Genomic DNA, 16,700 nt, shown 5'->3' with positions numbered 1-16,700 from the left:
TTTTTTACTTATGGTACCGCATAACTTTGGACCATGCCAACCGATTTCTATTTTTCTAAACGAAAGGTATTACCTCACTCGATCATTGGATTATGAAGAAATTAACGACAATTAAATTTTTATATGAGCATTGAAGTCGGTTTTATATTTTGCTTAAAAATTACTTGTTTGTATATCTTTTTTAAGTTTTCATTTAAATACAATTTCGCGATCGAATCTTGCTCTTTACGCAAAAATAGAGATAATGCATGGTGTAAAGTAAGTGTCCCACAATTTTCGACCCAAAAAAACACGTTTTAGTCGAAAAATGTAACCATTCGTGAGATTTTCTCACATACTACTTACATTAACCCTAGTGTGCCCATCCAAATTAATTAACGTTGTTGTCAAACCGGGGTACCTGGGTATCCACTTACGGATTTATATGTAAAAGTCGGCTGTAACTTAGTATTATCTTGGGTATTAGATGCACATTGATTTATTTATTGTTAACGTAGATCTTTTTATGCAAATCCAACGTTAGCATTATATACAAGTAATTTTTAAGCAAAAAACAAAACCGACTACAATTCTCATAAAAAAGTTTAAGATTATCGTTAATTTCTTCATGATCCAATGATCGGATTTAAACCAAATTAATATGTGACCACCTGTGAGGTAACAAATTTCATTTAAAAAAAGAATTATCGAAATCGGTTATCGTGATCCAAAGTTATGCGGTAACATACAAAAAAAAAAGTAAAAATATTCCGACGAACTGATAGCCGTCTCCTTTTTGTGAAGTCGGTTAAAAAAGACCTTTGTAATAGAAAGTCCGGTATAATCTGAAGTGAGTCAGAGCGTATACTTGTGAATTCCGAGAAGGTTTGTTACATTCAACTGAACAGGGAAGCAATAAGAAGGTCTGTATGTCCTTTTATATCCGAGGAATATACTAGAACACCTTTGAAACAAATATGTATTACATTCGGATACCATTTTACTTTAGTATCCATAGTTTATTTGAAGCAGCCGGACGTATTGCCGTGCACCTCAGCGCAGTCGTTATCAGAGAGCCACTCGGTAATTTTTGTGTGTTTTTAGAATACTTGTGTACATATTTTTTAAACGTTGTGTTTAGCTAAAATAACTTTTCAAATGTAAATAATATACAAAATTTTTATTTGCACGTTTGCAAATGTACAATTTCTCATAATTCAGATTTTTTTATTGCCTGAAAAGTAAAAAAAAAATATGTTTTTGTTATTTTAGTAAACTAAATATTATTATTTATATTAGCTCGATTTAATAAATAAACAATTAAAAGCAATATTATTTGTTATAACTTTTTTATTTATACATCTTTCTGCCTATTTTGTATGTGATTACCCGGGTACCCCGGTTGGACTCTTCGTGTACATTTTTCTTTCAGGTTCAAAATTTTCTGGACTGAAAAGAAATATAAAATATTTTAAATGCTTTTCTCCATCTAAAATCAGTCAAATCGTAGAGATCCGGGAGGTTTGGAAAAATTGTTCCAAGAAAAAAAGTTATTTGATACAATATTTGTCGATGGGTACCCGAGTACCCGGTTGGGCACACAAAGGTTAACTTAAATTGACGATGTTTTTTATTTAACTAACTATTTATGTGTAATAATTGTAGCTACTTCTCTCTTGACTTCATTAACTGCACTATTCATTTATATTTTCTTCTATACCTTTTAAATTCAATAGGCATATATAGAAAAAAATATATTTATATACATATAATATTATCCGCTGGGTAGCGCTGAAGTGCAGTTATACATATGAAATAATATTTATTGCATTAAGCCGGATAGTTTCTTAAGAACATTTCTTAAGAAGCAATGAAAAATTAATAGAATCCAAAGCGATGAGTGGGTTAGGTACATATCAAAGTGAGGCTTCACTGATTCGAAATCCAGATATATATATATATATATAAAACAAATTCAGAAAAACGCCCTACATTAGCTACCTACATGTATCGTCAAATATTTCTATATGCGCAGTTGCAGCGTGGGGGTTATTAGCTTAGTTTCAATATTAATAAAAATTTATATTCTTTAAAAATAATAAAACCCAATTTGAATTATGCTAACGCGTATCGCTCACTCTCCTCCTCTCTACCTTCTTCACATCATACAGCACTCTTCATCGAGCAGTGGCAACAAGTAGAGGTCAAGGATCCACCAACGTACACAACGTTAATTGAGAATCTTAAGCCAGCAACACGTTATTCCTTTCGCGTAATAGCCGAAGGCACTGCCGGCCGCAGCGCACCGAGTCAAGAGTTAGTGGTGCGCACCGAACCACAACGTCCCGCCGGACCGCCGCTCAATCTCTCAGTACGTCCATTGTCTTCCACCGAGTTACTTGTCAGCTGGTTGGCGCCGCTCGTAGAATTGCGTCACGGCGACATACAAGGCTACAATGTTGGCTATAAATTGGCCAGCTCGGGAAACTCGGCATACAATTTTACCTCAGTGTCCGGTGATGGCGATGGTGGCACCGGCGAACTCTTGCTAAGCGGCTTACAGAGATTCGCGCGTTACAATGTTGTTGCGCAGGCCTTCAATCAGGTGGGACCCGGTCCACTCTCTGAGCCGGTGTCAGCGCAAACAATGGAAGACGGTGAGTTGGCTACTTTGGCGAAATATTACTTGTTATTGTAGTTAATAGTCAGTTTATTGCCTTTTATTAAATAAATTTATATTCAACTATATTTCGTGACAGTGCCAAGTCGACCGCCGGAGGATATACGTTGCGCCGCATTGACCTCACAATCATTGCAAGTTTCGTGGCAGCCGCCGCCAATCTACCATACCAATGGTCTCTTGCAGGGTTACAAATTAATTTTCGAGCCTATTCTGGATGACTTTTCTCTCAACAAAGACGAAGTTGAATCACGCAAGACAACCGCTCTAACCACAGTGCTGACGGGATTACGCAAGTACACCAACTACAGCATACAAGTGCTGGCACACACACGCATGGGTGATGGCGCGCTATCCAACCCACTCTACTGTCACACCGAGGAGGATGCTCCCGAAGCGCCGGCTGACATCAAAGTGGTCGTTAGCTCACCGCAATCTTTGTCTGTCTCATGGTTGCCACCTACGGAACCGAATGGGGTCATCACAAAATATAATCTATATACGCGCGTCGTAAACGGGCGAGAAGAGCTGAATAATGAAAAACGTAGCTTGCCGTCACAGCAGGCGCATTACGAGGCGAAAAATCTGCATCCTCACATGGAGTACCAGTACTGGGTGACCGCCTCCACGCGTGTTGGTGAAGGCAAAAGCTCGCGTGTCGCCTCACAGATTACAACCAATCGTGTGCCCGCACGCATTGTCTCCTTCGGTGGTCCGATAGTGCGGCCATGGCGCTCAACTGTTACGTTGCCGTGCACGGCAGTTGGCAAACCGAAACGTGAATGGTACAAGGCGGATTCACTGCTGCGACAAGGCGGCCTACACAATTCTCAGCTACTTGATTCAGGCGACTTGATTATCTCGAGTTTACAGATTTCGGATAGTGGCAACTACAGTTGTCAGGTGGACAACGGCATTGGCACGGATCGGCTGACGCACGTACTATTGGTGCAAGTGCCACCTTCGGCGCCGGTGCTGTATGTGACTAGCGCTACTTCGAGCAGTATTCTGATGCACTGGAAATGCGGATTCACTGGTAATGCACCAATCACTGGCTATACGCTCTTCTATCGACGCGCCAACAGTAATATGGATGAGATGCTTTTGTCACGTCATGCATCTAGTCACGAACTAAAGGGGCTGGTGTGTGGTAGCACTTATCAAATTCATTTGACGGCTCACAATAAGGTGGGCACCTCACCGGCCAGCATCACTTTGCATGTGCGCACGCAAGGGCAATCACCCGGAATGCCGTCAACCACCAGCCTGATTGCACCCAACTCTACTACAGTATTGGTGCGTTTGCATACATGGCCAGACAATGGTTGTCCGCTGCTTTACTTTGTGCTGCAATACCGGCCGGTGACCGATGAGCCCGAGCGCGATTGGATATTGGGTAAGTAGAAAGGATGTGTGCAGCCAAAAAAGAAGTTTTCTTTTTCTATTCGGTATTCAAACACAAAAATTCAATTAAAAGTTATAAAAAAAATATCCTTTAAGGCTAATACGGTGACATATGAAATTATGTGTTATTAATTACATTTTAGGTATTATTAAATTTCAGCTATGCATCTCATAAACATAAATTTAATGCAGTCACAAATACATACAGATGTAGTGATATATACATATATATTTACACAGTTATTAGGGTGGACCTTAAAATTATCAGCATCAAAATTATATATGTGGCACCTCTTTCTTTTATTGGCGGCTATTGACCATTTGAGTAGCTCCGGGCCATCGATGTGATGATGCCACTTGTTTCTCTCTTTTGCCAAATTACGCCAGCACTTGCAGATAGACCCTTCTGCTCTAGATGCTTCCTTCGTAATCATGCGTACCCATAGGTTAGGTACGGTTAAAGTGGCTGCCCCATCTAAAGTTGGAAGGGAGCACCGCCGCCATGGGCCCAATGTGATACTGTGTAGAGCGTCCCTATGTTATTATTTTCCTAGAACTGAAGCAAGGATCGCTCAAGTCGGGAGAGCGCGATATATCTTATCTATCAAATTTAGGGAATATGTGTCGCGCTATCCTACATACACGTGGGTTCTGCAGACCACCTTTTACTAGCCTGTTCGGTAAATACTTTGTCCAGCAAGAATTCGCAATCGATAGCGCGATACCCTCACTGAGAGCATTCTAAAGGCAGATAAGGAGGTCACCTCCCTCGCCAGTTCATCTGCCACTCAGTTAGCTGATATATCATTACGGCCGGGTACCCAAAATGTTGTCAGGGCCTTAATTGGCGTTGAGGGTAGGGCCTCTGTGATCCTAATGCACGCCACCCCTTGAATCTTGGTTAGCTTATTCCCTATTTTAGAAATATCCAGAGAAGGCTACTAGGCCGCAATACCGTATGTAAATCTGTTGAATAATTTGAGGCTTCAAGCCTCATTTTTCCTTACATTTGATTTTCACGTGTATAGTTCACTAATTTCCTTCCTGGTGCATTCATCCATATTGCGCCTCCGGGTTATCTTTTTGTCCAGAATGACGGCCAGTTTTTTGACTTCCTCCAAAAGGGTGAGCGTGACATTACTAAGCCGCAGCTGGCCATTATTATTATTTTTTTTTTTTTGAATGGAGAACCAATGACCTTTTTTGCCGGGTTGGCTAAAGCCAGTTTTCCTTGGCCAAGTCTCTACTACGCTCAAGGCGCTATGTGCTAAAGCGCATAATACTTGGGGGTTATTTAGCATTACAGTCAGTCTACTGTCCGCTTCGATAACTCGGATGTTGTGCGCCTCTCTGTTGGCATACCCACCCCATGCTGGTCAAGTGGAGCTTCGTGCCTATACATGGATCAGGGTTCTTTTTCAGCAAACGCGCCACCGGTTTCACCATTCAAACGTTTTTAGAAGTCTACTCTGATCTTTGACTGCGCACTTTTTTAAAGTTTTTTTTCTCCTTCTTTGTTGGCTGTCTTGCTGGCATAGTATACTGCGTATCTCTCTGTATAAGTGGCCCAATACTCTTTGAATATATCAGCTACTTCTGCGTGGATGCTAGTAACTAACTGCCTAGGCTACAACGGGACGAAGTGAGTAACTAAAAAGACCTAAGAATCGAGAGCGTAAAATCTAGACAGTCTGTTAGATATATAAAGATAAATCATTTGATGATCTATTGTAACCTCCGCTCTTCACATTACTTTCTCCAAGCCTAGATCCGTCAGAAAGTTCCATAGCGTTTTCGGGGATAGGGCGTGAATATGCTTAAGCATCACACTCGATAAAGATGTGGAGTGGTGTTTCGCTGGAAGAGGCGCAAAATCGGAAAAGTTCGTTTGACCATATCCCCAGCTTATAAAGATGTCCACTTAGTCTGCAGTGTCCTGTAGGGAAACCTGTTAATATTTTCAACTTCCGCTTTGGAAGGTTAATTAAACTTTGGAATCTTCTCTTGTTATACCCTCCCAGTAGACGCTTTGTCTGATGCATTCCTATTAAACTATGCCAGTTTAAGTCCCTCCAATTGTTCCTGTCCCTCCTGAGCTCCTCCTTTATAGTATTGGGACTCACTTCCAGGAAGGGCTCGGGGCCAACTGGAGTGATGGCTGCGGCCTCTCTTGCGAGACAGTTTTCCGCTTCGTTCCCTTACTGCCAGGCACACACGCCATTCTGATGTTATTCTGCCTACCAAGGGAGTTGAGCCAGGTATGATTTGATTTCAAAGGATAAAAGAGCCTTGAGTGCCGCCTGACTGGCCTCCACACACAAATAGATGGCGTAGACTTCTGCTTGAAATATGCTCAGATACTTCCCCATAGGAATGGAGATCCTGGTCCTGGGTCAAAGATTCCTGCACCTATTTATTTCAGGGTCTTCGAGCCGTCTGTGTACCAATGCAGTGTAGACGGTCTATTACGCCTACATCTTTTCGACGTCGAACTTTCGCCGCGCTGCTGGGGGCACATTCTTCTTTGCACAGAGACTGGAGCGGACCTTGTCTGCGACAAGTGAGTGAGCCAATTCGATGTTTGCTCCTCAGGTGAAACGCAGGTGAAGAACGCTCGAATAATATCTTCGATCATTTGTTTAGGGCACCTCTAATATCTGCCCACCCTGACATTAAAGTCGTAAAACACGATTTTATAATCGTGACGGGTGCAGCGCTCATTTCGCAATTCGTTCACTTATGACGATGAAGTTGGAGACAAGCAATCAAAATTTCCAATGTGTTCAAAAGTAAAATTTTCCCCCATTTGAGGATCGATGAGTAAAATCAGAGCATTTTCACATCAATAAGAACACACATAATGCAATTTAACACCAACTTACTGAAATTGAGTTGCTTAATATATTACCATTGCCTTTGTTTTTGCTCTCTTTATTCCATTTCACAGTATCGAACGCTTTAAAACCGCAACGTCGTTTCACCATTTCCGGACTACAGCCATCGACTCTCTATCAGCTGCGCATGGAGGCACATAATGTGGCCGGTGTTTCGCAGGCCGAATTCACATTTGTCACTCTCACCAAGGATGGAGAGCAGCCACCGCCGGAGATAGTGCAGCGCGGTCAACGTGGCACCAACGTTTTCTATGGAAATGTGAATCTATTGATACCGAGCATTGCCACATTGTCGGGCATGATTTGCACAATAGCGCTGGTGGTCATGTGCTATCGACATAGTGAGTACCAAATACACAGACAATTGTACATGTAAACTGCCAGGGGGTGTTCGGACGGACAAGACGGAAACGACCGGCCGGTGTCATGTGAATGTAAATGGCTGAGTGGGTCATCATTCTTTGGCACTAACAAAACAAAACAAAGCAAAACCAACGCAAAACAAACACAACGCTATCAGCATTCACAAACAAACAAACAAACAAACCAACAAGCGTACAAACAAAACGGAAAACGTGTGAATGAACTACCGAACTCCGTACGGTTGTTTGTTTGCTGAAGAGTAGGTGGTGGGCGCTGAACAAAAATGGGAGCCCGACGACAATCGTTTGAACAGACAAAACGACTAACTAACTGAATAACCAAACAAATCAATGAACGTAAATGCAAACGTAAATGCCTACAAACATACCAACACATAAGTATACATACAAAACTGCTGCAGTTTTACTGCAAGATGAACAGGATGAAGGATACGCATATGTACGTTGGCGGTGGTGCATAGTCGCATGTACGTATTTATGTATGTGGGCCTCAATGCCTCACAGCATACATTGAACGTGTATACGTCGAGAAAATAAATTTTACGTTGTTACAACGAATTGAATTTTAATTGGCATGACGCCGACCAAATGCTGTGCAGTAACTAACGCAAAGCTTTTACTTTTTGTTGGTGTTAGTCGTGTTATTGCTGCTATTATGTTTGATTTTGTTATGTTTCGAATTCCACAGGGCGCATTGAATTTACTACTCTTCCGACTACATATGTACATTAGACTGCATCACTCCCCATACAAAAAATAAATAAAAATCGGTACTATTTTTCCATTGGAATTATAAAATTTATTATATTTTAAGACGTCCACCAAAATATTTCGGAAAAATATTAAGATTTAAGCGAATAAAAGAATAAAAATAGTTTCTTAAAGATATTTTTTTGAAACAAAATATTTAATAAAAATAAAAAATAAAATTTTTTTGGTATAAGACTTGAATAACTGAACCTAAACCCTTCAGATTTAGACTTGTGACGTATCATTTGAAAGGTATTTTCTCACCCTTTTTATAACTTTGCTAATAAGCTCATTCAAAGGATGAAAGAGAAAGGTAGGATGAACGAACATCATTCAAAGTTGAATTAAGATGTGTTGGTATTTGAAAAAAAAATAAAAATGGGACACGAATGACTTTTTTTGCACATAAATAAAAAAGGGGAAATACCTTTCTACCGAGATGCTATAAGTCTTAATCAGAATAGTTTTGGCCCAGTTATTTAAGTTTATCGCAAATCAATCTTTGAAAAAAGTAAAAAAAAAACAGCATCAAAAAACTCATTATTACGATTCCGTTGAAAAGATTTTTAAATATTTTTATGCAGATTTTTTAAGCGTTATCGGTTTTGTCATCTGAGGGGACTTTTTTCAAAAAGTTCTTTAAGAAACTAGTTTTATTCATAAAAAACTCTTTTTTTAGAGTTATTTTCGAATCGGTCCATCCCGCTTAAATCTTAATATTTTTCCGAAATATTTTGGTGGACATCTTAAAATATAATAAATTTTGTAATCCCGGCGGAAAACCGCAACTTTTTTTGGTGATGCAGTCTAATGTACCTACATTCATATGCATTCTCTCTAACAACAAAATCTATACTCGAACTGCTGCTAAAATTTTCTTTTGATTGTTTTTCGTATAGAACAAGGAAATCGTATACAAAAGGAATCGCTGGAGAATCGTCAGAACTCGGAGGCAGCGCAGCGGGAACGCTATTATGCCACCATTCACAAAGTGTCGATGCAGAATAACGACAAAATTCCTGGTAAGTTATTACTATTGGTTATGTGTTGTTCTTGTTGTTGTTATGTTTTCAGTGCGACTTCAGAATGGTCGTAAAGAATGGAAATGGAAACAGCTTGCGGAATGTGAGTTTTTATATGTATATTGGGGTGGTCCAAAAATGCATGAGAAAAAGTGAAGTCAGAATTTTTATGCTCTCACTCCCTAGGCTTCCGGCTATACCGAAAAAAATATACCCCCATTTTTTTATTTTGAAATAAAAAAAATATTTAGCGGTCGCTCAAAGCGCTCAAGGTTTCACCCGGTATTTTATATGGGGAAAAACAACTTTTCGTAGAAATGGTATAGAATTCTTAAAAATCAATATTTTTATATGAAAAGTTGTTTTTTCTTCATATGAAATACATGAAAACCTCTAAATATTTTTTGATTTCAAAATAAAAAAAGAGGTATATATTTTTTCTACGTAGAACAACCCTAGGGGATGAGAGCATTAAAATTCAGACTTCACTCTCTGGGATCACCCTAATGTACATACATACAATTGATAATGCATTCCATTGAAGGTGCAATTTATTTGGTGGTTATTTTTTTTTTGCGAAAGAAGCTCTTAGGCGATGGAGTATAATTTGCTTGGTTATGAAGGCACAGTTGGACTTCCGTCAGCGTTTAATTTACCACCAATAATTCTATATTTTACATATAAATGTATATGCAATCGCTAAATATGTGGCACATAAAAGGGAATTAACTTATGGCGAGTCATTTTATTTCCGGGCGGAAGCATAAAAATGTTTTCATACTACATAAGGTCAGTGCGCTATTGTGGGTGGCACTATAAATCAATGGGGGTATTCACCAAATTGAGCAAGTGACCTGGCACTCGGGCAAAAGAGGTGATCAGCTCAAACCAACGAATGTTATCAAAGTTGTTGCTTGAGATAATCAGGGCCAAGGTCACCTGCTCAATTTAGTGAATACCCCCCATATAACAAAGCTGCTGGAATCCAAGGCAGTTTGACCTGAGTGATAATAATTTTAGCCTTCGGTAGACACATCTGTTTTGTTTGACGTGTCGTAAATTTCACCTCAATCCAGACGATGGTTTCCAAAAACTCATTTGTAAATACTTAACTTAAAGCAATTTAAAAGGAAATGTCTTAAATAATTAATTTATTCAGGGGCACCCGATAGGCTTGCCACTTGTTTCAAAAGTCAAATAAAATTAAACAGTATTGAAATATTAGTGTCCTTCAAAAGCGTGTTGAGAAATCTTTAATTCCACATTATTGGATAGGGTTGCCATTTATTAAAAAAAAAAAATTCAATTCAAAATATTTAATGAGTTAAATGAATTATTACAATGAGTGAAAATCTCTCAAGTGAGCCACCCAAAATTGGATGGTCAAGATGTTTTCAAACAAATAACTTTTTTCGGTTTGCAACCATAAAAAAAATATAATTTGAACAGTTTTGCAAAATTCGAATTTTTACAAGAGTTATTGTTATTAACTTTTTTTTGATGAATTTAGTAATGGCAATTTGGTATTCGAAATATGTATCGGAATAGGGATGTCAGACGCAAGAGGTTTAAGAAGGTTTTAGTTTGAAAAAAAGGGTTGCCACCTGCTTGAAAAGTTGAAATTATCACAAGTTAAATGCAATATTAAAAGATAAGAGTAACCGTTCGGTTTAATGTAAGATTATTTTATAATAAAATACATATAAACGAGGGAGGTATATTGTAACTTTTAAATTACAAGATAATCTACGGTATGTAAACCTAGTATAATATGGACAAACAAGATCAAACATTGCTTTTTGTCGGATATCCAGGCAGCGATTAAGGTTTAGGCTCCGTAAATATTATTTCTAGCCCAATAAAACAACGTAGAGAAAAAGTTATGGGTTTAGCTGGTAGGTATATCGCTGCACTGATATGTGTGCAGGGGCATTCATGACAACCTTGATTTTTAGGGTTAGCGACTTATCATAAGGATGCAAAAGATTCTCCAGGCTGCGGTGTGCCCTGCTCTGTTAAATTCAATCCATAAATTAACTAACTACATATAAGCCAACCAATAAAAAATTATAAATTAGTAAACCAAATGGGAGCATTAATACGAATTTTCTAAATAGCTTGCGAAAATATTTCTTATGAACCAATTAGCCCAGATTCAGCCAAACAAAAGACATTTTTATAAGGGTTACCACCCGTTTAAATAGTTATACTAAATTTAACTAACCGGTTGAACGAAATTTTACCATGGCACCTATTTGAAAGTGGAATTAAAATTAATATTAATAAAATGAAATATACAAATATGGATATCAACCTAAGAGGATATATTTCGAAGATATTTTCGAAACTGTTCGCCATCCGTTAAAAGCCAAATTGAATTTAACCAATAACTGAAATAAAATATTGCAATGCGGATGTCAAACGAATGAAGTATTCGAAAGTTTTATTTCGAGAGAATTTTTTAAAGGGTTGCCACCTATTTAATTTAAATTTAACCAATAAGTCTACAATGTGGAAAAAGGATTAAGAAACCTACATTTTTAAAATAGTTTTGAAACGGATGCCACCTTTACAAGAATGACTTGCATCCAGGTGATTATTTTCAATCGAAATATCTCTCGTCTTCTCATCAAGTTATTTTAAAAGCATTGTATAAGACATGGTGGAATTATACCGAGTGAAGTAATTAGAGTGAGAAGAAAAATTTTGACACTGCCTTATTTGAAAATTTGCCTATAAAATTTGACTAAATATAAGGCAGGCGAATGTCAGAAAATAAAGCGAGAGAGCTGTTTTATTATTTCGCCTGTTTATTACGCCATGTGTATAAGGTACTTTACACGTTTCCCAAGTTTAAATCAATTTATGCTATTTCGAATGCCGCTGTGGCTTTTCTAAAATTAGCAGATTTAAGTAAGCACCTAAGTCGGATAACTGCCAGCTTTTTAAAATTAAAATTTGAAAATATCCCAAGTGCTCGTTTTTATTTATGTGTATCAACTAGCCAATACACGCTTGCTTTGCTATCTTCGAAATCAAGCTTCCTTAAACTGATTTTGAACTTTTTCATAGGTGGCAACCCTCTTCAAAAATATTTTAGAGATAAAGCTTCCTTGAATCTCTCTCATTTGATACGCATATTAAAATATTTAATATAACTTGTTAGTTAAATTGAACTTGAATTTCCAAACTGGTGGCAACCGCTTCAAAAATATTTTCGAAAAAATTTGTCTTAAACCTGTCACTGACTTAATTGCCATGTAAGATATTTGATTTTATTTGCCAATGAAATTAATTTTTACCTTCAAAACAGGTGGCAGCCATCTTAAAAATATTTTCAAAATAAAGCTTTTGTTAATCCCCTCTGGTTTGACATCCCCATTACAATATTTCATTTAACTTGTAATTTTAATTGATTTTAATTTTTTGAGGAGGTGGCAACCATGTTCACAATAATTTTCAAATAAATCGTTTTAGAACTGCTTTCGTTCGACGCCGGAATTATTTTAATATTTTGCTTAGCCTATTAATTAATTGCATTTAACTTTTAAAAAAGGTGGCAAAGCTATTTAAGAGATATCCCTTAGCTAACTCAGGTCACACATTGTCTACGTGCTAACCTTCATTCCAATCCATTCAGCCGTTTTCGTCTGATTAAGTAATAAGCATCCTAATATCCAAACATACGAGCTTTCACATTTATTATATTAGTAAGATTACCTCCCGCTGAGAGGTGCATGTCCCCGTATTATGTAGGTATGTATAGTAGATGTATATTGTCGCTTAAACAATATCTGAACAAAGCTACCCATATACGTTTTTTAGCGTTCACCTTAGTTTAATATAAATGTATGTTTATTCGTGTATACTTATTCATGCCCTTGTCAAAGTGCAGTGACATTACTCACCGCTAATGCCAATTAAATAAATCACAGCGCCTTACCACCAACAATCACAACAACGCCCTCCCAACGTTTCAACAGCAAAGAAAGCAACGCAATGTCAAAGCCATTTCCATTTCCATTTCCATTTCCATTCCAATTATTTACTAATTAGTGTCGTTTGCTGTTTGTTATAGGTGCCTCTTTATATATTTACAACTACATGTGTGCCTATGTGGATGTATGTCATTAACTTTTTTTCTCCTTCCTCTCTTTTCTTCTACCTTCTACAAACAGAGACATCCGAGGATATTTCACCGTATGCCACATTTCAATTATCCGAGACGGGAAACATGTCACAGCCACATCATGCCGGTCCGGCTAATACGCTTTTGCATTCCTTTATGTATCACGAGCGTGCCTTGACCGAGGGTTGCTCGTCACCACCACCCGCAGCGGTATTAAAACCAACCCAACACCAAAATCACCACCATCACCTGAATTATCATTACAACCACAATCAACGTCCAACTAAGACAAACTATAATCATTATCAGACCTCGCCATTTCATAATATCGTGCGTTTAATTTCTTATCTGTTTTTATTTAGATTTTGTTCGTAATTTGTGTTGTTGTTGTTTGAAAGGATGTGTGCTTTTAAATATCTAGAGTGCTAGAAAATAATTGACTTAGTCGGTTTTTTTTTTTTAATTTTCGTAAGGCGCATAATTGTAGTCGAAAGAAAGTTGATTTATTGTTAGACAAAGAAGCGCTTTTGGGGTTTTACGTAATGAATAAGGGAATTCTATTGCGCCTGCCGCTAAATACTTTTATAACATTGTTGTATATTGAAATTATGTCTTATTCGTTATTGAAGTCAATAAAGGTTGGTTTATAATCGTGGTGATCAGAGAGAGCTTTTACTCTAAACTAGGGTTGCCAATTATACTATTTTTTCGGACTGCGTACTATATACTGTTGGAAAAAAATATAATATGCAGAAATACTATTTTTCTTTAATTATAAATATTAATAAATTTCAGTAATTTGCAAGAAAGAATGTATATTAAAATGTATGAGCTTTATCCTGAAGTAAAAATATTGAAAAAAAAATTCTTTAATATAAAAGGTCATACCGAGTTTATTAATAGAACCACAGATCAAAAATTTCAACATTAAAAAAAAGAATGAATTACCAAATTAACTTAATATTATTTCATTCCTGCTCTCTATTCCTGCAACTTCGGCATTCACAGAGGGAGTTTTTTCTATTATGAAAGTCAAGTGGCGAGATGAGAGAAACCAAGCGACTATCTCACTAATAAAAAAAAAACTTTTGATTTATATTAATTTAAATATTGATTGCTAAGAAAGAAAAAAGATGTACACTTAAAAAACGTTTTTAATTTTTCTTTTAAATATAATACTATATTTATTTGAAGTGTACTATATTTTTCAGATTTTTTTGAAAATGTACTATAAATTTCTTAAAAAATGTCGGCAACCCTACTCTGAACATGCCTATATGAAATCTAAAAAAGCTCTAAATTGCAGTTTAGGAGCAACATAATCATACAGACAGCCTCCGTACAAAAACATTTACGAACAAAAGCATTTGATCAGCAACGACCTGAGATAGCTTTTCACCAGTGTGAGTCTCTATCGACGATAACCAAAGAGAACCTTTACTCTCTGTGCGTCCATAAAAAATGTATAGCAATCTTTAAAAACCTTCTCTGGCAGGATATGTTTGGATAGTAAATGGTACTTAAAAAAAACTAAACTCCGGCGGGCTTTTTAAAGCTTTATATAAATTTTATATTGCCGCGAAAAGAGATAGGCTCTGTATCTCTGTCTGCTATAAAGCGGTCAAGGGTCCCAATTTACCCGCGGGAAAAGCTCTTTTAATCTTTCTATAGATTTTGTTTAGGCGCGTGCAGTTTAAAAACGCTCTGTTCGCTGGCTATATCGTGGCTGTTTTTTGGTTTGGAAGCTATCCCAAAGAGTTTGCTGAAATGAGAATGATTAGTTATCCACACATTGGAATACAATGAAGCAGAGAGGGACTTACCTATCTCTCCGTTGCATGGATCCTCTATTATATCGTCTTCAATTGGTCAATTTAATTTCTAGCCTGAGTATCTCAACTCACTTTGCTAATAATCATCGGCATTTAGAATAAATCTATAAAATATACAGGTGCAAGGCTGCGGATACCAGACAACCACCGGATCTCTGCCTACGCGAAGGACCTTCATTCTACGCCAATCGAGATCAAAGCTAAAAACGTTCCTCTAAAAAAATACAGGCATAGAAATTGTATTAGTAAAAGAGTAAGGGCTCTCTCGGTTCAAAAATGTTTTAAGTAATTTATAAATTGTCTTACCTCCTTTTACCTTTTTTCAAAACTAAAGATAAAAGTTTGTGCAGTCAGTGAATCCAGGAACGATATGAACTTCAATATATCCAACAATGTTCTGTAGGGCGACAAATAATGGGATTTTAATGTAAATAGGTTTATTCGTGAATTCAGTTAACTCCGGTTATGCGCCACTAACTTGTAGACGTGGTAGAGAACAGTTTTCTTGACTAAACGACTCTTAATAACCTCAAAGCGGTTCTTAAAGTTCTGTTTGCTAAAGTTGTTAAAAGTAGCTTTTTCAGTAACTGTTTACTTTAAGGACCATCATAGCTTAATTAGTTTTAGCGCCGTTTTCTCGAGTAGCTTTTAAAATTTAACTATGTAAATTTAAACAAAAATTTTCTTCTAAAAAAATGTGTTCGAAGTTCAGATAAACTCTAAAAGCTACTTTAGAAAACGGACTTTAAATTTTCACATTTTTCTATTTTGCCTTAGTACCTTTTTTTAAAGTAATACTAAAGTAATTAAAGAATACTGAAATCATATAGTGTTGATATAACTTACATACTAAGAAGCTCCTCCGCTCACTGCCTATACTTTAGTATCATTTAGTAAAAAAAAATTATAATTTTCCTCAACTTACTGCTTTCAACTATTAAGTATATTTGGCAAATTTTTATTATAATTTTTTTGTTTTTTTTATATTGTTTTTTCTTTGTAAGTTGCTAACCCTCCATCCTCGTTCGCTTCGCTCTCATACCATACGTGCCTGCTGGTTAAATTTTAATTGACTTTTACATTTTCTCGCTTTGTTTTCCATTTCACATGAATTCGCGCGTGCTTGTTTGCTACTTGCTGTCCAATTAGTCTTCGAAGAATCGGCGCCGTCATTCGCGTAAAACTGAGCCAGAGAGTGAGGAGTCCGAATCGGATCAGGATCAATTGACGTCAAGTCGTACGGAGTCATCCAATCAGCATGAGGGAAAAATAAAGCATAGTAAGTTTTATTGTTATGTTTTTTTTTTTTGCATTTTATCTTAACAAGTTTTTAATCCCGCTGGCACAAAAAATTTGTTGGCATGAGATTTTACACTACATCCACACATTGTTGATTTATATGTATACTATACACACTTTGTTTTTATAGATAAATAAATAGATATGTATGTACAGATGTAAGTATTTAATGAAATGTGATGCACTCGTTTAATGAAAATCTAAGCTGTAAAATACAAAGTTCGAAACCAACAGTATTCTCATTAAAATGATGTGACTTGTCAGCACATCTACGCCTAAGAATATTTCTCCTCTGTTCAGCGTAAGGATCTCCCGATATACCGATGAT

At 37.0% G+C, this 16,700-nt stretch overlaps 1 protein-coding gene across 1 annotated transcript in view; it reads left to right on the top strand.

The window, feature by feature from the left end:
- The window catches only part of LOC118746482 (Down syndrome cell adhesion molecule-like protein Dscam2), a 139,357-nt gene extending 122,919 nt beyond the window's left edge, over positions 1–16,438 (top strand). Inside the window, exons 10-16 of the mRNA XM_036480330.1 lie at positions 2,151–2,636; positions 2,739–4,055; positions 7,011–7,298; positions 8,990–9,112; positions 13,291–13,571; positions 16,223–16,352; positions 16,401–16,438. Of these exons, the coding sequence (XP_036336223.1) occupies positions 2,151–2,636; positions 2,739–4,055; positions 7,011–7,298; positions 8,990–9,112; positions 13,291–13,571; positions 16,223–16,352; positions 16,401–16,438 (2,663 nt within the window). The remainder of the gene's footprint in view (positions 1–2,150; positions 2,637–2,738; positions 4,056–7,010; positions 7,299–8,989; positions 9,113–13,290; positions 13,572–16,222; positions 16,353–16,400) is intronic.
- The last annotated feature ends 262 nt before the right edge of the window (positions 16,439–16,700 follow it).

The sequence above is a fragment of the Rhagoletis pomonella genome, unplaced genomic scaffold (genome assembly GCF_013731165.1).
Source record: "Rhagoletis pomonella isolate Grant_MI unplaced genomic scaffold, Rhpom_1.0 Rhpom_scaffold_00010, whole genome shotgun sequence".
Lineage (NCBI taxonomy): Eukaryota > Metazoa > Arthropoda > Insecta > Diptera > Tephritidae > Rhagoletis > Rhagoletis pomonella.
This window is presented reverse-complemented; position numbering and strand designations above follow the sequence as displayed.